We start from the raw sequence: 25,457 nt of genomic DNA, 5'->3' as shown, positions 1-25,457 counted from the left end.
CAACTGAGCTATATTCCCCAGCCCTCACTTTATTCCATTTCTAGCATTAAAACAAACAAGAATGTTGAAAGAATGATAATAAGATTAGCAGTACATTCATATCTAATTGGCTATGTGGCTATTTCCCTATAAGGTTTTTATAGAGACATCAATTTGAATGCTGTTTCAGACTAAATACTTCTAAAAACTTACATGGTTTAAAAAAAAAAAAAAAACTCAACAAGGAAATGATAGAAGCTAATAATCAATAATAATTACACACTTAAAAAAACTTAGCTTTTATTAAAAATTTTACATGACAAGTCTTAGAGATTAGGCATATTTTAAGCAAATGTTTCAACACCAAATAAATCAGTCATGCCTCCCTCTCCAATACTGGCAATAAGAGAAAAATTCTCAGTGGAAGACCTGAAGTTCTCCTTTATTTTCTGGTTTAGCACAGAAGTGGCCAATCTCTAAGAATCATAAGTCAATATAATTCGAGACCATTCATTAAACCACATGTATCTTCAATTTTGGAGAGTTCCAACATTAGAAATCTGAACTGAGACCCAATATGTATGACTTTTTCAATGTTATAATTTCATAATTCATAAAATATAATGCCCATAGGCATTGCTCATGAAAACAAAATACTGGGTTAATTTATTTTAATACCCAAACATAGTACTGCTTAAAATGTCATTATGAACAGGTATTAGGTATCTGCTTATATGAACAAAGGAAAATAATAACTTTCTGATAATGTTATCCAACAAGCAGTGAGGTAGGCACTGAAGAGGATAAGAAGATTTGTATGAAATATTTCCTTTCCTCTTGTGAAGATATACCTTCTTATTATGTGAAAGAGACAACTTAATTCCACAGTCATTTAAGATTTACTGAGATTCACAGTATGTAAGTTTTTGGTTTTTTTTTTTTTGTGGTGCTAGGGATTGAACCCAGGGCCTTGTGCATGCAAGGCAAGTACTCTACCAACTGAGCTATATCCCTGGCCCCACAGTATGTAAGTTCTAATATTTCTGTGCAGTCAACTCTAGTAAATATTCTTCTTCTTCTTCTTCTTTTTTTTTTTTTTTTTAAATATTGGGAATTGAACCCAGGAACACTTTGCCACTGAGCTATGCCCAGTTCTTTTTATCTTGTATTTTGAGACAGGGTCTCATTAAATTGCTTAGGGCCTCACTAAGTTGATGATACTGGAATTGAACTTACAATCATACTGTCTTAGGCTCCTCAATCACTGGGATTATAGGTATATGTCACCATACCTAGCCTCCTAGTAAATATGCTTGAAGGTTGATAAACTGCATTCTATGTACTCGTGCTATCTATTCCTGCTCTCCAGAATTAAATTACTAATTATTGTTTTGTTTTTAATCATATTTAAGTAGCATAACTAACTAGCTATTTTCTCTGAAGCTATATAATATCTCCAAAATTCATGTGAACAGCTATAATATGCTACATGACTGAGCAGTATGCTGTAAATATATCCTATTTCTAAACAAGTAAAAAATTATAAGTGTTATAAACAATTGTAGAAACATGCAATTTTTATAAAATTTAATTCATGCTAACATGCAATCCATCACCACCACCACCATGAGAATTAACTCAAGGGGGGAACTTTTCATACTGAAGGAAAGACGTAATCACCACTTTTTTTAAAAAAGGTTTTTCAACATTACTATGTGTACTATGTGTGAAAGAAGTGAGAAGATTTCATTGTTAAATACTATATTTCTAGCAAATTTTCTTAATAAATAAATATTTTATTCAGAACAATTACTCTACCTCAGTATAAAGCAGGAAAAACTATTTTATTACTGCAATATAAACATTTTATGGAGTTTTAGATGACAAAACTAAGTTTCAAATGTTGATCATCATAGCATGAAAATAGTATATAGCAGATAGGAATTTAATCAGAGTCTGATTACAGAACTCCTAATCATAAGCACTCCCTCTGTATACTATTCAATTCATGTTTTTCAGTAAACTTAATGTGTATTTTACAAAACAGATGCGTATGACAACATGAATATATTTAATGTTTTCTTAACCCATGTCTTCAACATAATTAATAACAAAATACAAGGGTTTCTCAGAGGATTGTATTGTTTAATGAAGAGTGTTGACTCTAGACACCTGCCTATAAAATAACTGTACCACAGTAAATTCCCATTCTGCCAAGTTCTATAAATAGCGAAAAAGTGCTTGGTTTCATTGTCAAAATTTTTATTATTTATTATTATTTTTCTATCTTTATGTATTTATTTATTTTTATGTGGTGCTGAGGATTGAAGCCAGAGCCTCATGCGTGTGAGGTAACGCTCTACCCACTGAGCCACAGCCACAGCTCATTGTCAAAATTTTTAATTGAGAAAGAAACAGATGTTTTATCTCCCCACACTTAATCCTTTTGTGTGTGTACACATGCATGCATGCAAGCTACACATCCCCCTCCCAGCCCTGAATGATTCATATCTTTTAAGTTTTCTTCATTAAAAAATGGCATAATAGGCACATCCTAGAAAAGAATCAGCTCAGGATATTAGGTTAAGTTATTAAAGATGATTTACTATACAGTATCTAGGAAACAGATTTTTCTCAAAGAATATCCAGAACTGTGGCTATAATATTGTCCTGTGTTCTAGTAACAACCAGCACAAGATCTTCTTTTCCAAGCTTTAAAAGCCTGTCTCATAATCATGAACAACCTAGACAATATATATGGCCTTAGATTTCCATTCTAGTTATTTCTGTTGTTTACCATTTTATATTTACCCTAGTCTGACTTCAAAGTAATGGCAGGTTTTTGTTTTTATTGAAGTTTTCAAAATAAAGCTAAAAATGAGAGACTCAATCTTCCTGAATATCCTTCTTGTGGTGATTACCAATCCAGGTAGAAAAAGCTCAGCCCTATCCTGAACATGTTATTTAAAAGTCTCAAACCACAAAGTCACAGCAGGATGATACCTGTGTAATGAATCATAGGACCTGTTGTCAAAAACAATCTGATTTTTCCTTGGAGAATCCCGTCTATGGAGGGGAAAACCATTTAAAGGAATATATAATAGAACTTTAAAAAAATAATCCTCATGATGTTAATGCTTTACAGGTTTTTTAGTTATAGCAAACAGAACAAGAATTAAAGGAATCTGTTATCCTTAAAATAATTGTTTTCTTCAATTAAAAAAAGATATGTTGAGACTTATTTTACTTATGTGAGGATACCATTTACTTGACAATTACAGAAAAAATTTTTAAAATTATTACACAGTAGCACTTTTGTAGGCCGTAGGCATAGTAAAACTTACCAATTACTCAACGAGTATTAAAACACAAAGAAAATTTTATTACAGTGAATATTAACTAACAGACTTAAAATCATTATGGCTTGTGACAAAATTGTACTCAGATACATAAGGAACTTTTTTCCCCATTGTGAATACAAGGATCAGTAAGGTTCTTTTTATATGTGTGTTGCTGAGAATTGAACCCAGGGTCTTGCCCACGCCAGGCAAGCACTCTGCCACCAAGCCACACCCCTAGCCCCAAGATCAGTAAGTTCTCAAATTAAAACCATAGAAATAATTCACAAACTTTGCAATGTTATGTTCTAGTCATAGTTTGAAACATTTTAAAAAACCTTCTTGCTTTTATTATGCTGACATCTTCATTTAATAAATTCAGCATAATGCAGCACCTCATTATTACTTAACTCATCCTACCATAACATTCACATGGATATTACAAAGACAAATGAGTACTTTCACTACAAGGCAAGGATTAGATTCATAAACATAAAACAGACAAGGTATCTGCTTTTAAAAAGAAGAGGGAAGGGCTGTGGTTATAGCTCAGTGGTAGTGTGCTTGCCTAGCATGTGTGAGGCACTGGATTGGATCNAAAAAAAAAAAAAAAAAAAAAGTAGAGGGGAAGAGGGGAGATAACTTAAAAAGGCAATATAATTCTTCACTTTTTAAACAGATTTTTAAAATCTAAAGTTCAAAATTGTTTTTAGTGAAACTTTATGACATAAATGGTAGAAATATATAACCTATCAAAAGTAGTACAAGAGGGGCTGGGATTGTGGCTCAGTGGTAGAGTGCTTGCTTGGCATTTGTGAGGCACTGGGTTCAATCCTCAGTACCACATAAAATAAACAAATGTGTTGTGTCTATCTATAACTCAAAAAATATTTTAAAAAAAAGAGTAGTACAAGAGAGGTCAGAAAATACTCAAGTGTATCAGAATTTCTGTTTTGGTACAGGTTGGGAGGGAAAGCATCTAATGGAGTTGAAATATGATTAGCAAGATTCAACTAATCCATATAAAAAATGCTTTCAAAATGGTGACCTTTCAAGCACTTTAACTTCCTTTAAAAGTCTGGAGAAAAAAAAAATCTTTCCAAGAACATTTTTTCTTCACTAAATGAGACCAAACAAATCAAAGACCTTATTCCATTTGGAGCACCTCTCTTTCATGTCCCTTCCAAGATACAACTTTCACCATCAACTCAGGCTTAATTTTAAATAAACTCACTTATCTGATTCCTGTCAATGAAGCAATGAAGTAGAAATGCAGGGTAATGACAAAAAAAAAAAAAAAAAAAGGAAAGGACTCTTCCCTGTCACAATTTAGATCTTCAAAGGACAAATGGCCATCACAGCCCGGTACTCTGTTATATACTTGAAAAATCAGGCTTCCTAATGTTCTACTGAAGAAAAAGTATAACTATTAGAGATATGATAAGAAGGTCACTTCAGTTCTGTTCTACTGAAAAAACATGTTGACCAAAAGCAATTCCCTTCATTTTCTTCTGAACTTAAATATAACCATCTTTCAGTTATTACAAACCAAAAGCTTTTATACATTCAAAAAGGCTTGGGTTCTTTGTGGAGCTTAAATAATTGTGTCATCACCAAATCTTCTTTGCTGCCAGCAGAAAAAAACAAACAAAAGCCAAATCCAAATTTAGGACAACACAGAGCAGGTTTGCGATACTATGAAGTCTATCTTTGTACTTACTATTCTTTAATAGATTTCTATAATTAGAGTCAAGTTTGCTTTTCATGAGGCAAAAATAAGATAAGTAGCTCAGAAAGAAAAGTTAAACAGTTTCTTTAGTCTCTAAATACATATCTTTTTTTTTTTCGGTCTGGGAAACATATGAGCCTTTTAAACTGTTTCATAAACCAAGAAAAAATTTCATCTATGTTTAAGACCTATGACTTAAATTCAGCCTTGATAATCAAGTATGCTAGCTAGGAAATACTTTGCTTTGACTCTGCCCCCATGGTAGTTTCTGGGCACTATCTTTGTAACTTGATTATGATTAGAAATTTCAACAGAAAGAGCAAATTTCTATTTCATAAATTCAAAGTTTTAAGTTTTATTCTACTGTTATAAACTACAGTCTTTTATCTCTAGCTGGTTATCAGTTTAAAATACAAAAGGTTCTTAAAAAAAAAAAACCCTTTGAAGGATGTCATTCAGACTAATGGGGAAATGTGAATGTATATTATATTAGATATTATTGTTCAATGTTAAATTTCTTGGAGTTGTAATGGTACAACTCTGGTTACAAAGGATAAGTCCTGATTCTTCAGAAAAGCTAAAATATTTAGGGTAAAGCAGCACTTATTTGCAATTTGCTTTTAAACTATTCAGAAGGAAAAAAAGTATGAATATGTATATAGTTAAGATGAATGTGGCAAAATGTTAACATGTGATGACTATATGAGTATTTGCTGTAACATACTTTCAAGTTTTCCATAGTTTTAATTTTTCAAAATAAATAAATTGGGAGGGATAAAACTATTCTTAAAATTTCAGACCAACTGGTTAATAAATACAGGGTAAAATTTATCAGGCACTCACTAGTAAAAATACATTGGGCTCAGTGGCTGTCCAATAATAGATGAATTACGACTATTTTATGTGCTCCTTTTGTGAAATTTCTAATCTATAATTCTTTCAATAGTAAAACTGTATTTCCTTCTTTTTAGATACACATGTAATATAAAACTTAGAAAAAAAAATTGATACCTGGAGATAACAGGTGATTTGCTACCATTCATTGTATTTGTCCTTTCCCAAGGTTTTCTGGTTGGTTCTTCAAAAGAAAGGAACAAATGTTACTCTAAACACTTTATGCGCTTTCCAGAGTTACTGTGAAACAATAAAATACTGAAATACCATCCTGTTTATATAGACTGTAGATAAATGTTATTTAAATTCTAAACATTAATTTAAATAAATAAGAATTCTAACATGCAGTTTCAGACCTTAAAATAAGGAAAAATTAATAAGCAGACATTTCTCTAGAAGAATCTGAGATTATAAAATCTAAATATTATAGTTCTATACACCAAATGGTAAGAAGTTTCTCTAATAAACATGTCATCAGAAAGATGAAAATTTTAATTAGAATTGAGATAGTATCTACACTATTTTAATCTATTTTTAGTCCCAATAATAAAACAAAAACATAATCTGTAATGTGTTCCTGTACTTCAGCAGTTCATAAATCCAAACAGTCCTCTTGGTAAAAAATTTTAAGAAACTCAAAATAAATTTCAGAATCATACAATTCTATTATATTTCCTTCATTCTTAATCAATTCTTTGAACTTAACAGATAATTCAGTTAAATATAAGTAAACTCACTCTAAGCTCTCATTATAAGACACTAGGTAGTGAATTTACTGGTTGCCTGGCTATGGTGCTTTGAACTTTTTTCTAATTTGGCTTACTCTCTGATGCTGTCATTGGTTTCAGTGGATGAATGGATAAAATGAGAAGTGGGATCTTATCGTGGAAGAAAGGCATTTGAGCCATGTGAAAATCAAGTCTATAGATGAATTGTGATCTTGCTGTATAGTTTTAACCATAAAACTGCTCTGAGTTCCAATGTAGCTGCTCAACTGGCTTCTGCATTCTTTTAGGCATCTTTTACATAGTCTCTTAAAAATACATTTATGTGCAAAAGTAAATGAGAACTCTTTCATGAAGAATGGCTTTTGATTCTAGATTTCTGCTACATGCAGGCATCTGGGCATTGTAAAATCATCACCAATCTTGCGTTACTCATTAATCAATCACCCCTCTTCCCTTTTTCACAATACTTTTTAATTTCTTCTTTTATATTCTAACAGTTAACATATTCTCTCAATGCTGCCACAGTGGTGGCAAGATCCTGAGTTGGCTGGGGAACATCAAAGAATCAGATGGTATCCAGGACAGCCAGAATCAGAAACACATCTAACACATCAGCACAAAAGGTGAAAAGAGGGAAGTCCTTAGTAAAAATGAGGTACATCTTGAACAGGGAGGGGAACATTCATTAGGGCAGTGTCACCAAAGAGGCAGGTAGAAAGAAAAGTAATTCCAAAGAAGGTAAGATGCAGTGGCTTTTTAACCACTGTCTGAGGTCCTTTCTCAATTAGCCAAACAAGAACCCCCTTTTCAATCTTAAACAGGCTCAGCTGGCTGGGAGGAATAAGGCCATCTTCTTTAAGGGGTTCTAGGTGTGTTTCAGGAGGAAGAGCCTAGGCTGGGTCTTTGGAAACACTGGCAGAGCTCCCCAATTGGTTTCTCTGACTCAGTCTTTCCTGATTCTATATCACAATACTCACAAGTGCCATTTATGTGCTGAAAACAGTTCCAACTGATCATACATTAACCCAGTATGTGTAGGATAAAGCCTTAATTCCTGAGCTTTATCCTCAACCTTTTTGTTTCCAACTCACTTGTCCAAGAGGAATTCTCTATTCTAGACAGGTGAGTCTATTTACTATCTCCTGGTCTCTTTTTGCTCAGCTTGGACTCCATGTCTCTGTTCATGACATACTTCCTGAAATATCATTCCTTCCCCTACTTTCAATCATACCAAATACTCTACGATGTAACAATGGCCCAGATAGCGCCACATAAAATCTCTTCCCTTTCTGACATATTAATATTCAACATATGGTTATAAAAGATTAACTTTTCCTTAAGTGTAGCTCATCTTCTCAACTGGATTAGAGTTTTCTGTGCTCCAGGTCTTTATCTTTCAGTTCTTTTTCGCCTATGAAGTGTCTGACACATGCCAATTAAAAATACTAAGTGAAACAAGAGGGGAAAAAAAAGGCCACAAGCCCTTCTGAATGAATTCATTGTCTATGTATGCAAATACACACAAAAATTCATGCTTTCATTTTTCATTTTTGAAATAAGTAAATATATGTTAGGTAAGAACAGTCCTTAAGCTGGGGCCCATGGATAATGTTCTGGGAATCAGGAACACTTTCAAACTATGAGGAAATTTGTATAAAAATGATCTTTCCTTCTGGGGAGAGAATTTACAACTCTCATATATTTCTAAGATTCTTTAACCTTTTAAAGAATGATTTACTTCTAAATTATTTGTGGTTTTAATAGCTGTACATATAATTAATTTTTATTTATATCAGCAGACTGCTAAATAATGAGACATAACAAAAGAATAATGAAAATGAGATAATAATAGAAATGAGACAAAAACAAAAGTATGTTTTAGAAATAAAATTCTAAAGGCAGCTGGAGTCTCTAAATCAAAATATGTAGGCATTAATGTAGATGTTTCTCTAAAATGACTTTGATAGACCACTGTAGATATTAATTTATCAATTTTATCTGTTACTTCATTCCAAAATAGTTAAGGAGGCAAAGAGCCCAGTTCTTAGTCTGATCAAATACAAAGAAGAATGAGTAAATATGTCACAATCTCCAAGATAGGAATCTTGGATGGAATATCACTAAGTATTTCCAGTAAAATGTTTTGTTAATATTCTAAGTAATATATGCCATGTCCAAGAATTGTCAATGTCAGAAATTTTACTGTATTCAAAAATGTTTCCCAAAAGCTTAAAAAAATTTTTAGCTTACAAATTAGAAGTTTTATTTTCTTGATTATCAACACCCAAATGAATGGTTAAAATGACAACCTTCACAATTTGAGAATGTTCTGAAATAGAATGCAGGTCTACTCACTTAACTTTTACCTTAAAGAACTATTAAAAATATTCCCATTGTCTAATAATGTATTTTCCTTGTTTTAGCAAGTAACTCAAATCGTGGACAATACCCAGAGATGTGTAAAATAACTTTCAAAGATAGTTATGAGAAAAATGTTGAGTTTTAACAGATCTCACATTACCAGAAAGAAAGCAACAGCAGCTTCTGAGATTATAAAAGCAGAGAAAAGTCAATGCTTTCAAGTGTAAACAAAGAACTTTAACATCTTAGTGACCAAGCAGTCAGTTGGTTCAAACATGGGAAAGGGGATATTTTTAATTAGGAAGTAATATTTGAGGAAAATTTATAAAGGTTAAAATATCTTTCCTGAACTTACCAGGTGTGCTTGTTGAAGAAGCCTTGGAAGTTACAGGCTCTGAATCTTCCTAAATATGCAGAAATATATGTATTAATATCATATTCACTATTGCTGTACTGATTTAACATTTTACATGTTCCCTTTCCATATTCTTTATGTCATTCCCCACTATTTCCTTCCTCTATCTTCTCTTCCTTCCATTCCAACTTAGGTATCATCTTTCTTACCTTCCTAACATTCCCAACTCCCACTGTCCACACAGCTCCTTTCTTTTTTTTTATTTTTTTAAGTTGTTGATGGACCTTTATTTATATTTATATGTGGTGCTGAGAATCGAACACACTGCCTCACACACACTATGCAAGCGCTCTACCTCTGAGCTACAACCAGCCCCCACACATCTCCTTTCTTCAGTGTTCTCATGGAGAACCTGCACTAGCCAATGATATGAAGCCAGACAGATTTGAGAGATGGCATGAAAGGCAGTCAAATGGTGCAGGGAAAACAATTAGGTGTTGAATATCAACATATAGAACAGATAGAGAGCAAAGTTTGTACAGCTGAACGGGGGTGGGGTCCTAGGATGACAAACTGTTGATTTAATCAAATTCTTCATTTTGCATTAATACAAGGAAACTGAGAGCCTAAGAGATGAGGGAGGGATGGGGGACAAAACCCTAGTAAGAGGTCATTCATTCATTTAAAGGTAGGGCATAACAATAGAACTGATTCTATTATAGGTTTGAACTTCAGTGGTCTTCCCACAACTCCACATATTCAACTCATTTTAATAATGCCATTTTAACTTTGTAAATAATACTCAAAAGCCATTTTAAAGATATGCATACTTAAAAATAAGCAAATCTAAATTCAAACTAATTAAGTTCATATTAAATAATCTCTGACATGTTTTTGTAAGAAGCTGTGCTTGAGGGCTGGGGTTGTGGCTCAGAGGTAGAGCGTTCGCCTGGCGTGTGCAAGGCCCTGGGTTCGGTCCTCAGCACCACATAAAAATAAATAAATAAAAACAAAGATATTGTGTCCATCTGCAACTAAAAAATAAATATTAAAAAAAAAAAAGAAAAAGAAGAAGAAGCTGTGCTTGAATTTCATGTTTAAGGTGTGAGGGGTTATTTTTATTCACTTACACTTTTGTCCTCTTTTTGTTCTGCTTCTATTGTTGATCCCTTTTCAGCAATTCTTCTCCTAAAAAGATAGCAAATTGGATTTTTAAAAAAATCATCTCTTATTATAAAATATAAAAATTTCTCTAAGAGGAAAGAATTGACTCGTTATCTTCAGAATAAAATTAACAAAAATTCTCACCTCCTGGCCAGCAGGGCACTCATTTCTTCCATTAAACCACTACCCCCTAAAGGAAGTGGTCCATTTCCACGACTTGTATCTGTTTTGGATGAGTTCACGCTGATGGTACTTCCTCCACTTGGGAAAGAGGCATCCTCCATCTTAACGAAAATACACACACATAATGATTTCCTATGTTAGACAATCATACTCATGAATGTATTACATTAAAAATAGAAGAAACATCAGCATTAATTTAAAAAAGTACTCAAATATTATTTTTTATAACCTTAAGAACCAATAAAGAGAACAGTATTAATTTATATATCAATGGGAGTTTTATCAAAGTTAACATTACTAATAATAAGATGAAACAATATCATGTCTTCTTGAACAATACACTGAGAAGGCCATAACTGTTGGTATTTTTGCACCCAAATTGTATAACCTGAATCTGATATTGAGAAAAATTCAAATAAGTCAAACTGAAGGTCATCTAAAAAATGTAAACAATCAAAACACAAACAAACAAAAAAAACCCTGACAATTAAAAAAATGTCAAAAATTTTGAAAAAGAAACAAAGATTGAGGAACTGTCACAGATTAAAATAAATTTGGATACATTTGCGGACTGTCATATTCTATCAATGTGAAATTTCTTGATTTGGTAATTACACTATGATCATGCAGGTAAACATTCTTTCTCATTCAAAATACACAATGAACTATTTAGGAAAATGGGCATGATATTTCTATCTTACTCTCACAAATTATGCAGATAAAAACAATGTAATGATAAAATGTTAACCTATAAATACAGATGATGGATTCACAGAAATCATTTATGCCACTCTGCAACTTTTCTGTAAATTTTAACCATTTTGATTTTTAACACAGGGTTTATAAAATTAGAATAATATATCCAGTATTTTAGATATTTAGAAAGAATAAGACAGATTTAAAAATAGAGTAATTTGGAGACATATTTACCCGTGACACTTTCCTAAGTTTTGCTCCAGCAATTGCAGCTGCAAGTCCAGTTAAAGGACGATTGTCTTCTGACACAGATCCCGAGAAAAATCCAGATGCGGGGAGGGGAGGGGCAGGAGGTGGTGGTGGAGGAGGGGGCACTTGATTAGGAAGTGGGGGAGGAGGAGGGGGAGGTGGAGGCCCGGAGGATGGCAGTGGAGGTGGTGGAGGAGGTCCTGGGGGAGGAGGAAGTGCTGAGGCCTGAGCAGGACATGGTGGGAGTGGTGGGGGAGGTGGGGGTGCAGGTGGTCCTAAAACAACACCTGCAAAGAAGAAATGTTAAAGACAGATCATCAACAATAGAGCCAAGTAATATTATTTTTTGTATATAGGTACACACAATGCTATGCTAAATTAAGTTGACTAATATACTTATCAGTATATTAGTCAGCTGGAATTCAATTTATTACAATGTTTAAAGACTAAATCAGTTTTTTTTAATTTGTTTTAGTTATATGTGACAGTAGAATGCATTTATGTACTTTGATACATACATACATAGATGGAATTAATTTCTCATTTTTCTGAATGTACATGTTGCAGAATCATATCAGTCATGTAGTTACATATATACATACAGTAATAATGTCTGTTTCATTCTACTATCTTTCCTATCCCCACATCCCCTCTCCTCCCCTCCCATCACTTCCCTCTATCTAATCTAAGGTAATGCTAATTCTTCCCTAGTGCCCATCCCACCCTGCCTTATTGTGAATTAGCATCCATAAATTAGAGAAAACATTAGGCCTTTGGTTTTGTGGGATTGGCTTATTTCACTTCTCACGGTATTCTCCAACTCCAACCATTTACTGGCAAATGCCATTATTTTACTCTTCTTTAAAGCTAAGTAATATTCCATTGAGTATATACACCACATTTTCTTTATCCATTCATCTATTGAGGGACACCTAGGTTGGTTCCATAGTCTAGTTATTGTGATGAGCTGCTATAAACATTGATGTGGCTGCAATTCTATAGTATGCTGATTTTAAGTCCTTTGGGTATAAACCAGGGAGTGGAATAAGTTTTTTTTAGTGTAGTTACATATATACATACAGTAATAATGTCTGTTTTTAAAACTGATCAGCAAAGGAAACAATACTAAATATATACTAAAATATAAAGCCAAATTTTTAGTAACTACTTATTTGAATGTTAGACCTTTAGTAATAGAACTATGCAACAGATCATCTAATTAAAAAATATTTCCCATCAGAATTGGGAAAATAAGCAAAATAAATGCTTGTAAAATTTGGGAGAGATAAGCATTCCAAACAAGTTATATAGTGATAGTTAGTACTATTTGAAATAACAAATCCAAACAACCCATGTGAATTTAGGTGTTAACATTCTACTATAATAAAGTCAGATATTTATTGTTTATAGACAAAGTGATTGGACTAAGAATATGAGTGAGAAGTGAGTCCTAGGCTCCAGTACCTTAAAAATGTTCTATATTTAAATCCCACATGTAGTCAAAAGTGACAATCATTGAAGGGAATTTAAAATCTCAGAAATAATTAAATAATATAGAATATGAAGCGCAGAGTTGTTTTGGCCTTTGAAATGGGTATAGAAAGTGTTCAAGGGGCTGGGTGTGGTGGTGCAACGCCTGTAATCCCAGCAGCTCAGAAGGCTGAGACAGGAGGATTGTCAAGTTCAAAGCCAGCCACAGCAATGGCAAGGCGCTAAGCAGCTCAGTGAGTCCCTGTCTCTAAATAAAATACAAAATAGTACTGGGGATATGGCTCAGTGGTCGAGTGCCCTTGAGTTCAATCCCCAGTACCAGAAAATAAAAAATTCAAAAATGTTCAAATCTTGTAAAAATCACAAAGGGAGTGAACAAGACTTTGATATCAGAATATTGAACTGCTAGATAATTCCCCCTTTAAGGTTTAAAAGAAAAACAAATACTGGGTGGTAACTGCTAATTTTTTCAGCCTAAGCAGTTGTACAGTAGAAAACATAAATGGTTCACAGTAGAGCACAGAGTAACAGGCTGTCCTGTGCAGTGTCATGAGTTCTGAGAATGAAGGAGGCAAAAAGGTCAGCTTCATCAGGCTGGCTTTTTCTCTCTAGTTCAGTGCTGATGTCAATAAAAACAAAACTATTCACAATGTATTGTTACTTTAATTAGGAACTACAATTTTTAGAGAAGAGGTATATTTAGATCCAGATTATAAGACTGTTTCAGCATCCTCTCTAAATCCTAAATATAAAAATCTAGTGGGGATGGGGATTGTTAAGCTTATTCTTAATTATATCCTCCCCATCCTCCCTTCCCCGATGCCATGGAATAAGGTTGTGTTAAGGAAGAGTGGAAAATAACTGTAGAGAATGCTATTCTCTCAGCCATCCCTTCTCCCACTACGTCAAGTAAGTTTGGGTCATATGATGCCACTACCATTCCTACAAAGTCAGGATTAGTTTTTAGGGTCCAGGTGACAGCCATCCTAAAAGTCCAATATGAGAAGCCAAACACAGAAGAGGCCAACGTGAAAAGGACCCAAGAACAAAACTGCTCCAGTGGAAACACTAGGATGTTTCATCTTATAAATCTGTCTCAGAAAGTAAAGGAAAACAATTTACATTATATATTTTGTGTGTGGTAGATCAAAAAGGTCAAGTTAGTCTTCCTAGTGAAATTTAAGTACTAGAAAACACCTTTTATGATACTGCAGAAGATAACAAAAGCTAGTTCAATATGGGCATTCCCCATCAATTATCCCAATACAACTGATCTAATAGAATAAACAAAAATTACTTTTACTTTTAATTTTTTAAATTTTAAAAAAAGCCACATGACACATAGACGTTCAACTATTAAAGTCACCCTATCTTTTCTAGGCAGTTAAATTTGTTGCTATGCAATACTCAAGTGATTAGTTGTTAGTGGCAATAATGAAAGCCTTACCCTGTTGGGCTGGAGTCTCGGACGGCTGAGAGGCTGCCTGCAAGCCTGGCTCAGAAGCAGAGGAGTCTCCCAGCACAGAGTTTAGAGGAGTCTCCACAGAGGCAGGGGCAGCTGCAGAGGGAGAAGGGAGAACACTGGGCTTGGATGAGGGAGTTGAGGCAATAGGGGTGCTTGGAGGAGGAGAAGCTTGAGATCCACAGTGTGAGAGTGATGCGAGGGAAGGCAGTGGAGGCGGCGGCGGTGGCGGCGCTGCTGGCCCTGAGGTAGGCGGTGGAGACACTGGGTATGCTACTGAGTCCAGCAGCCCATTGGGTGCTGTCGGTGATGGAGGCATTTGGGGCACAGGAGAAGAAACACAAACGGGGAGGACAGGTCTTGGGCCAGTAGCTTTGCCGGGGGGACTGCTAATCATTATTGGAGGAGATGGAGGGAGGGGCGAGAAATTGGAAGTAGACCAGGCACAAGGCTTCGCAGCTGGAGACTGAGAAGAGGGTGTGTTCACAGGAGAAGAAGGTCGAGAGTTTTTGTTCAGAGGACGAGGAACTGTAGCATAATGGGGAAGAACTGGGTGGAAGGCTGAACCTAAAGATGTTGCAAAACGTGTCGCTGAGTGTCGCATTGGTGGTGTAGGGGGTGTGGAAGTAGGTGGCAAAGCAGTCACTACAGCGTAATCAGGAGTGGCATCTGACACTGGAGCTGAGATGACTTTAGCATATGATGGAGGAGGTGCTGAAGGAGGCTGGCAACTGGAATACTCAGGAAGTGGAGCGTTATACAGGGAGCTGTCTGAAGATGGAGCTGGACAGAAGGTGGAAAGCAGCAGCAAAAGACAGGATAAAAAAGAAGAGAGAAAAAGGGAGCTAGTGAAGCCACGAAACCAGCAATCAGACAAAATGTATAAATGTAGACTACAGTTAGTACCAGAGAATTAGGCACATATGCAAATAACCATTTTCACCCAAGAAAATTTTAACTTATAAATACATTATAAGATCCACAAAAGGATGATGTTTTCTTTTCCTCTAATAAGTTAAATTGATGGATTTATTTTTTATAAGAAAAGGATAGTACAGTCAATTTTTTATTTAGTCCACAAAAAGGACATTAAAATTACATGACTACGACCACAAACAGAATTTGGTTGCTTAAAAAAAAAAAAGACAAGCAGCAAGACTGGCAAAATATTTACTACAAATGGTGAGGAACCTAATTCAATGCTTATTTGTAGAAGTTTTGTTTTGGTAGCCATAATTCCAAAAAATAGTTAGGCAGTTATAACAAATGAATTTAACTTAAACAACAAACCAACCGATATTTAATCAACCCACATTGGAACTTTTGATATAGGCCACAAGGAATTAAAGTTCTTAAAATCCCAGAAATGTTATTATACCTTGAACATTCAGTTATATTTCAACCTTATGTCTTTCAAAAAATTCCAACAAATTTAGTAATTTTCATAAATACTAAAAAATATATTTAAATAACCAGTCAGTTTTAGAATATTTTCATTTACTGCTTTAATTCCTTCTTCAAAAACACTAGACTACTATTAGGGTAATTTCTTTTTTTGGCAGGGGGTGGAGTAACTGGGGACTGAACCCAGGGGTGCTTTACCACTGAGCTATATCCAAGACCTTTGTATCTTGAGACATGGTCTTTTTAACTTGTTAATGTTGGCTTCAAACTGTTGATCATTCTGCCTCAGCCTCCTGAATGGCTGGGATTATAGGTGCATGCTACACACCTGGCCCAAATTTCTTACTGCATGGTACTATAAAACTAGGTACAATATTTGAGATGATTTAATTTCATGAGGGAAATATCTTCCAAATTCATGCAATACAAAAAATTTCCCATAAAAACACTTATACTTTAATAGTCATTTATAAGGATGTTAGAAGATTTAGAATGCCAGAATAGAAGTTTCCAAGAGCTTTCTTTAAGTCTTTAAGCAATCAGAGTAATAAAATGAAAAGGTTAAAGCAGTAACTGAGGCACATTTTTCATACTTTCAAACTATATTGCTCAATGCTAACCATCTCACATGCGAAATATACTAACATAAAATTACACAGAACTACATCCAAGCTTGGATGCAAGAACACACAATCATCTCTAAGCTCCTTACCAGCATTCGATACTCTGCGTTCTCTTTCCCATTCCAACTGTTCCCTTTCCAGCTGCTCCTGTCGCTCCCTTTCTTGCCTCTCCCGCTCCAGGCGCTCTAGCCTCTCCCGCTCCAGGCGCTCCTGCCGGTCTCGTTCTTGCCTTTCTCTTTCCAGCTGCTCTTGTTCCAGCCGTTCCCTCTCCAGCCTCTCTCTCTCCAACCTTTCCCTTTCCATTCTTTCTCTCTCCAGCCTTTCCCTTTCCATCTCCTTCTGTCGTTGCTGTTCTTGCAGTTGCCTGAAAATGAAAATAATCCTTATTAGGATCATATTGACAGACATACTTTAGCACTTTGCACTAAAGTCTCATTTTATTCTGTACTTTTTGTGAACTAAGTATTACAAATAAATGAATTTTCCATAATCATAAGTCACTTTAATAACTAAAAAGCCAAGCTATTGATTTAATCATTTAGTGAAAAAAAAAGCTGTGAAATTACCATTTTCTTAAAAATACCATCTAATTTTAACTGTACAAGAAATACACGATCATTTCAGAAAATACTATGGCTAGCAACCAAGATAGTTAAATAAACATTTGCTAAATAAAAAAAAAATAGTTGAAAAAAAATAAATTTAAATCATTAAACTCTCACATCCAGAGGCAACTATAATCAACATTAACATTACACACGTACACACACTCTCTTTCTCTCTCTTGCTCACACTTCCATTAACTTTAAAAGCCAAATAAATTAGAATTCTATTTCCCTACTACTCTGAAATCTACTTTCTTTTTCCTCACTTAATATATTGTGAAAATTATCCTAAGGCACTGAGTTTGGTAACTTTATCTCTAAGAGTGTATAATGTTCCACTGTTTAATTCTCCTAAAGGTTAAACAGTCTCTTATAGTAGGATGTAAGTTATCCTAGTATCATTACTAAGACAGCAATAAAGTTATCTCCATCTTTGAATCTTCTTCCAACTGCTTCTGTACGACCAATATTGACACACCAATTTGCTAAGAGGAAAGGTATAAACTTCTTAAGATTTTGGCCAGGTGTGGTGGCATCTGTTTGTAATTCCAGTAGCTTGGGAGGCTGAGGCAAGAGGCTCACAAATTCAAGACCAGTCTCAGCAAGCGCTCTGCCACTAAGCCACAATCCCACCCCCAAATACATAGATTTTAAAGCTTATAACCCAAAATAGTAATTCAGTACTCCAGCCCTCCTACCTGTTTACTATTCTTTTAACTGTTCTTGTTTTATCTTTAGCTATCTATTTTCTTCTAATGGCAAGATGTTTCCCACAACTCCCTCACAACACATACTTCTCACAATACAGTCATGGGAAAACAATTTGGCCAAATCAATACTCAGGTTTATTAATATATATAAATATATCATTAACATATATTAATTAATATTAATATATCATTTTATATTGGTCACATAATATTTAATTTTATTATAATTATGCAAGCATATAATATTATAATTACTATAATGATTTAAGTACCGTTCACAGCTGAAACCACATAGTATTCTGATTGCATTTCATTTTTTTTAAGAGAGAGAGAATTTTTTTTAATATTTATTTTTCAGTTTTCAGCGGACACAACATCTTTATTTCATTTTTATGTGGTGCTGAGGATCGAACCCAGCGCCCCGAGAATGCCAGGCGATCGCGCTACCGCTTGAGCCACTCCCCAGCCCTCATTTCTTATTCTAATTCTTAGTTGTTGTTTTTTTAACCCCCAAGTTAATGCCTATTTCTCCAAACCATACAGTGTTTCTAATACAAAAAGTTTCAGGTAGAAGGTCAGGTATGGGTGAGGCAAATTTGAAATAATTATTGAATAACTGCATTTATGACAAGGGTGTAATGACTTAAAAAGACTGTTCAACGTGCCACAATATTCTAGGGCTTTCAGTCGAGTATCTACTGATGTAAGAAAGAGGCCAGGTGAGGTAGCACACAACTGTGATCCCAGTGGCTTGGGAGTCTGAGGCAGGAGGATCCACAGGTTTGAAGTCAGCCTCAGAAACTAAGCAAGATTGTAAGCAATCTAATGAGACCCTGTCTCAAAATAGAAAACAAAAAGGGTTGGGGATGTGGTTCAGTGGTTAGCGCCCTGGGTTCAATCCCTAGTACCAAAAATGAAAATAAATTTAAAAAAGGAAAGAGTACAATGCCAGAGAATATTTCAAAGTTCACTGACTCAAGTATGTAATTCATACATCTACAGAAGATTCTTGTTTTAGAAGAAAGAAAAGGGTTCAACATCTTTAGCTAATTTTTAGCTTACTCACTGAAAAGATGCCTGTCACATAATTCCCTAGGAAAGTGTGTCAAGCAGAACTTTTGACTTACAAATCTTTATGGTATAAATAATTCCCTCCTAAATTGGATGAGTTATAAAGCTGATTTTAAGGTTTTTAACCTCCAAACCAAGATAGTTGTATATCATTTTAAGGAGAACTTCCAAATTTATAAACCTTGCTTTTCTCACAATTATCGCTGCCAATTCACATACTGGTAATCCATGTGGCTCAAATTTCTAGAGCTCCCTCTACATAAGACTGTTTTCTTTAGGCATTAATGGAATCCTCTCAGGATTCTGACAAAGTAAAAGTGTCCTGATTCTGAACTATGGAATAATTCTGACAGGCTAATTTCTTTTAAGTTAGAATGTGAATTTTCATAATTTGAAAGATTTTGAGAAAACAATATAATATTTTCCCCAAAACAATTAAGTGCCAATGACCAACATTATAAATACTAAAGCATTTGAAAATAATTAGACCTAGGTCCTTCCTACCACTAAAATATTTCTCTCCAAAAGAGCTATCCTCAAGTGTAAACAGATGCACAAAACACTGGCCAACAATGAGATCGATAGCATGCATGTGCACACACATGTTGCTTACATTACTTCAAAGACTTATTTTCTTTTGAAGCATGTAAAATATAAATATCAAATTTCAAAATGCAAATTCATCTGGCCTTGTCTATAATGAATACCCTTAGGTAAAGGTGGAGGAATTTCAAGTGACATAATGAAGTAGGTGTTTTTGGACTAGGGAACACATTCTGAACTGATAACATTTAATAAAACTGATGTTAATGACATTTGTCAAAAAATAAAAGTACATAGATGTTTTGATAGTGATGTGAGCATTTCACTTCTTTATTAATAAACAAGTTTAAAAATGGATAAAATGAAATATTTTAAAAAATATTTTTCAGTTGTAAATGGACCTTTTTTAAAAAAATTATTTATTTTTTAGTTGGATACAATAAACCCAGGGTCTCCCATGTGCCAAGCGAGCACTCCACCGCTGAGCCACAACCTCAGCCCTGTAAATGGACTTTAATTTTATTTATTTATATGCGATGCTGAGGATCGAACCCAGGGCCTCACACATGCCAAGCAAGTGCTGTACCACCAACCCACAACTCCAGCCGCTAAAACAAATAGTTTTAATCTTACAAAGCTCTGAAGATAATCCAATACTCACAACAGAAGCCGGTCAACTTTTGGTCCATCCTGCCTCTGAAGGTTAATGGGAGAGCTGTACACTTTCATTGCTGTGACTCCTTGGTTCTGTACTGGGATTAGTATTCCCCTTTTATAACTTTCAGATAGTAGCAGTGATTTGCAAACTATTTATAGATATTAACTAAATTACATTCTGTGTTGAGACTAACATAGGACTGACTCATGTTTCTTAGAATATATTTTTCCATCACAGTCAAGGAAGCCAAATATCAATAATATGAGTAGAAAGCAAAAACTGGTTTAAAAAATGATACATGTGAATAAAAAACAATGCTACTGTCATATTATTATAGTAGAGCTTTTAGACCAATAAGATTTGACATCTAAAGTAAACATTTATAAATTCCAGTTAATACTTATTAAAAAAAATTAAACTTATAGAAGTAATACCTAGCTTAAAAAGTCAAACAGTATTACAAGGCTTATAATAAAACAGTAATCTTACAACAACCCTCACCACTTCTGATTTTTCTCCTTTAAAAGCCAACTACTTGTGGGGCACGGTGGTGTACACCTATAATCCCAACAGCTCAGGAGGCTGAGGCAGGAGGATCCCAAGTTCAAAGTCAGCCTCAGCAACCTAGTGAGGTCCTATGTGACTTTATGAGACCCTGTCTCAAAACAAAAATAAAAATGGCTGATGGTGTGGCTGGCTGTTTAAGTACCCTTGGGTTCTATCCCTGCTCCTCCCTCCATCAAAAAAAGCCAACTACTTTTATTACTCTGATATTTAGTTTACATTTCTAAATATAGTGATTTGTTACAGCTATTCTTGATTTTACAGATGTAGATAATATATCTACTAACTTTCTACTATGCAAATTACTTAATTCCTACAATTCTTGACTCCCAAAACTTTGTTCTCCACTTTCCAAGAAGAAAAGGTCATAACACTATTTTGAATACATAAATATTCCCAAGTTGTATCATTCACTTTTTATGTTTATTTTCTGGAGTAATTTCTTACTCTGGGGTAAAAAACTAGCACCTTTTTGCTGATTTTTTTCTATATACCTATTCCTATCTCACTCCAAACTCTCCATCAGAACTATAAACCATCTCAACATGGTTAAACATATCAAGTGCTTGCTTCTTTTCTTTTCTTTCTCTTGAACACATCCATCAGAAGCCCTAAGAACTCCTGGTTCCAATCAGATGGGCTGCTCCCCAACCTGGAAATTACCTTCTCTCTTTCCTAAGAGGAATCCCCTATCTTTTGGGGGTGGGGGTGGGGGGAGGGAAGCAGGGGTGTTGCTGAGGATTGAACCCAGGGACTCGCACATGTTCCGCAAGTGCTATAACATAGAGCTACATCCCTAGCCCTATTTATTGGCTCCTACAAGGGTTTCATCACTCTTGGTTTACAATCTCATTTTAACAGAACACAACTTTCAATAGCTTCCTAGGAAACAACGCAGAAGATAGGGTTTTAGAACAGAGTTTCTGTTGGGATTCTGAAAGCTCTCTCATCTCCTTCCCCAAGCTTTTGAAATCTTTTTTTGGGGGGGCCAGAGGGGGTGGGGGGAAACCCCTTGAGTTCAACCAGGGATTGAACTCAGGGGCACTCTACCACTGAGCCACATCCCCAGCCCTATTTTGTATTTTATTTAGAGACAGGGTCTCACTAAATTACTTAGTGCCTCATGCCTCACCTTTGCTGAAGCTGGCTTTGAATTTGGGATCCTCCTGCCTCCTAAAGCCGCTGGGATTATAGGTGTGCACACCACACCTGACTTGAAATCTATTTATTGTAGTATTCTAATTCTCTACAGTGATATACCCCAGTGATGGGTCATTTTATGTTTTTCCAGACCTGCTGGGCTGGGCACTTGGAGAGCCTTTTCAATTTGTCAATACCTACTTATTTACATATTATCTTTAGCAAGCTATAAAATAAGAGTTGAGCAAATGCTATAGAGAATTTATGGTTCCACAAAGCCTAATCTATCTGGATATTCACAGAAAAAGTCCATAGACTTCTGATCTAGATAATCAAATTATTGAGTTCTGGTAAATTTTCTTAAGTTATTTATTTGGAGATCAACCTCCTCACATTTGTGTTCTTCCTCTCGCCCCTCCGAACTCATTATTCGGACCACTGACTCTGATGCTCTTACTTTTCTTTCTCATACACTTTATTTCTCAAATTTTCATTTTTTTTAATTAATGCCTCTTTAAAAAAATGTCAAAAACTTTATACTTTAAAAAAGTGCCAAGTGTACTTTGTTTTGGTGGTGGTGGTGCTAGGGATTGAACCCAGGGCCTTGTCCATGTGAGTCAAGCACTCTACCAACTGAGCTATATCCCCAGCCCCCAGGTATACTACTTTTTATTCTGATTCTTTTGAAGCTATTATAATACAATTTAAATTTCATCTACTTCCTCTATCTGTTTCATCCAATGCCAATTCTTTCTGTTTATTTTTGGTCCATCTTCATGTTATACAAGTTGTCCTCAAGGGTTTAATGACCCTAGGCTGTCCATTCATGTTCAGAATTAGCACTAAAGCTCATCAGAAGCCCTTAAATAAATTATTCACTTGAGCGTCAACATCTCTGTTTTCTTCTCTTGGCCAAAGGCAGTTTGCCCAAACAAGAATCTTAGTTTCTTGCCTGGGCTCTAAGGTCTGGGTGTCTGTGTCTAGGAACCGAGCAAGGTAAAAAGAACAACTTGGCCAACTTTCACTTAATCTCTCTTTTCAGCTGGTATCTCCATCCCACACCTTCACAGCAGTGCCTGGTATACCTCAGTCTAGATCAGGGCTTGGCAAACTTTTTCTGTAAAGGGCCAGATTAGTATCTCTGTAGCTTTTTTTCTCCTTTCAGTGCTGGAATCAAACCCATTGAAATTTCACACACTCAATTAGTTCTCCGTAAGCACACTGTGTTTTGTTCCTAGTTGAAGTAGCCCTAAACAGAAGCACACAGGAAAATACCCATTTATTGCAAGTGCTTTATCATTGAGCTGTATCACTAATCCATTCTTTTTTAAAAAATTTTATTGGTTCTTTACCAGCCCACTGTCATTACTTAAAAAAAAAAAAAAAAAAAGTAAAATGAAAAAGCCATGTTTAACGCTCAGCTACGTAAAAATAGGCTACAAGGCCAATTCATCAGGAAGCTGTAGTCTGCTAATCACTGGTGTAGTCTGTATGCTTTCTAATAGATAGTTACTAGCCACATCTTGATCAAGCACTTACTACATGCAAGTTTGAACCAAGGTGTGCTTTTATAAAGTATAAAAATCTGCACCCATTTTTGAAGATCTAGTACAAAAAAAGAAAATGTAAAATCTCTAAAATTTTTGTATCAATAACCTATTAAAATAATAATGTTTGATGTACTGAGTTAATTTTATTAGTAGAATTGATTTTACTTGTTTCTTTTGCATTTTTAAAAATGTGATCCTGGAAAATTTTAAACCACATGTGGTTTGCATTATGTTTCCAATGAACAGCACTGAATAAGAGTGTTCTTAGTTCAACCTATGTCAGAATAAGTCTGCAATCTCCTGTTTACGTGCAGTGGAGGAAATCTGGGTATCTCTCTACATGCTCCTACAAAGATTTTTAGCTAATTAACCTGCTTTTACCACTACCAAGTGGCTTGCTATCAAAGTCTCCACAGCACCTTACTCCTTCTCCTCTTTGGCCTGGCTTAATTTTAAAGGTTTGCTGATCTACTTACTAAGTTAACTATCACCAATTTTTTTTTTTTACATTATTCAGAAGAAAATATAAAACTCTGTGTGTTATAGGAATTTAAAAAACAATGATATCAGTGTATGGATTGAGAAGAGTACAGAAAAGGACAATATAGAATGGATGAGTAGGGCAAGGCACAAGAGGCAAATGCCACACACAAAGTACACAGGGAAAATTGAGTATGGTATATATAGAGAGTATCATGAGAAATGAAAGAGATACACAGAGCAGGATCCTAAAGATCAGGCCAAAAAATTACCCTGGATATGAGCATAGGAGGCAGTAAGGAATGCTGAGCAGGGAGGCAACAAGACAGTATTTCAGACACTTATTAAGGCTGGCAGAATAAGTAGTCAATCTTACCATCTCCTCTAAAAATTATACCAAAATTCTAGAATCATAAAAATGTATACTGGCTACCCTCACCCCCCAACCCTAACTCAGTGGATGGAAAGGCATTACCATAGAAGACTGTCCTCTAAAGGAATGGAACAAGCTGCCTCAGAGAAGTTAGGCTTCTGGGGGAACTTAAGGGAGCTCAGCATTTGTGGGATCCTAAGGCCTGGTTGCTCTCCTTGACATCCGCAAGGACAGCTTTTCAAGTCTACTTGCTCTACCAATTTTCAGGGACCTCTCAGTCACAGAAGAATGTTACCAAGTAGAGCCTGGCCTCCTTAATGCAATAGGAAACCCCATGCCAAGCACTGCTATCGTTAACCCTAATTCTCTTTAGAAATAAAACAGACCACCTAAGGATGTCCAGATAGTTGAGTACAACTAAACAGTGTTTTAGGAGGAAGACAACTCAAGCAAAGGAAGAGAAACAAGAGTTACTGAAGGTACAGCCATGAATATAGTACAATGCCATGAACAAGGAACTAGTACAAAAAAGGAAAGGACCTTAAAGATCAAAATTTCAATGAAAGAGATACTACTGTGTTGTTCAATGTCCCCCATGAACCACATGTAGCTACTGAACACTCACAATGTGTTTAGTCTAAATACTTTAAATGTTAAATACTGAATTTTGATGAATTAGCATAAAAATACAATGTGAAGTATCTGAATGATTTTATAATTATTTCACATTGACATGATATCTTTTATTTTTATTAGTATGGCTTCTAGTGAAAAAAATAATATATTGCTGTACTGAATATTGCTGGCTTAGAATACAAAGTTCAGAAAACTGCCAAGAATACAAAACAAAAATAGGTAGGAAATGAGAAATGATAAGTATCATAAGAAGATAACCGAAAAGGTCCAGAATTTGACCAGTAGAACAAAATAAACAACCAAGGAAGAGGGAAGCCCCGCCGGCAGAGAGAGAGGGAGGGAAAGAAATAATAAAAGCAACAGACTTTTTTAAATTCTTGAGTTGTAGATGAGTCTGCAAATGGAAAAGGTCCACCAAGTATTGAGCTATAATGGAACTATGGTCTAGCCACATCTTTGTGAAAACTCAGA

The 25,457-nt window shown here is 35.0% G+C and overlaps 1 protein-coding gene across 1 annotated transcript in view; it reads right to left on the bottom strand.

The window, feature by feature from the left end:
- The window catches only part of Enah (ENAH actin regulator), a 147,567-nt gene that overhangs the window by 7,942 nt on the left and 114,168 nt on the right, over positions 1-25,457 (bottom strand). Inside the window, exons 8-14 of the mRNA XM_048809785.1 lie at positions 16,746-17,020; positions 14,615-15,412; positions 11,662-11,963; positions 10,693-10,832; positions 10,515-10,572; positions 9,385-9,433; positions 6,058-6,124 (exon numbers count right to left, since the gene is read on the bottom strand). Coding sequence (XP_048665742.1) covers positions 6,058-6,124; positions 9,385-9,433; positions 10,515-10,572; positions 10,693-10,832; positions 11,662-11,963; positions 14,615-15,412; positions 16,746-17,020 — 1,689 coding nt within the window. The remainder of the gene's footprint in view (positions 1-6,057; positions 6,125-9,384; positions 9,434-10,514; positions 10,573-10,692; positions 10,833-11,661; positions 11,964-14,614; positions 15,413-16,745; positions 17,021-25,457) is intronic.

Source organism: Marmota marmota, unplaced genomic scaffold, assembly GCF_001458135.2.
Source record: "Marmota marmota marmota unplaced genomic scaffold, marMar, whole genome shotgun sequence".
In the NCBI taxonomy this organism is placed as follows: domain Eukaryota; kingdom Metazoa; phylum Chordata; class Mammalia; order Rodentia; family Sciuridae; genus Marmota; species Marmota marmota.
This window is presented reverse-complemented; position numbering and strand designations above follow the sequence as displayed.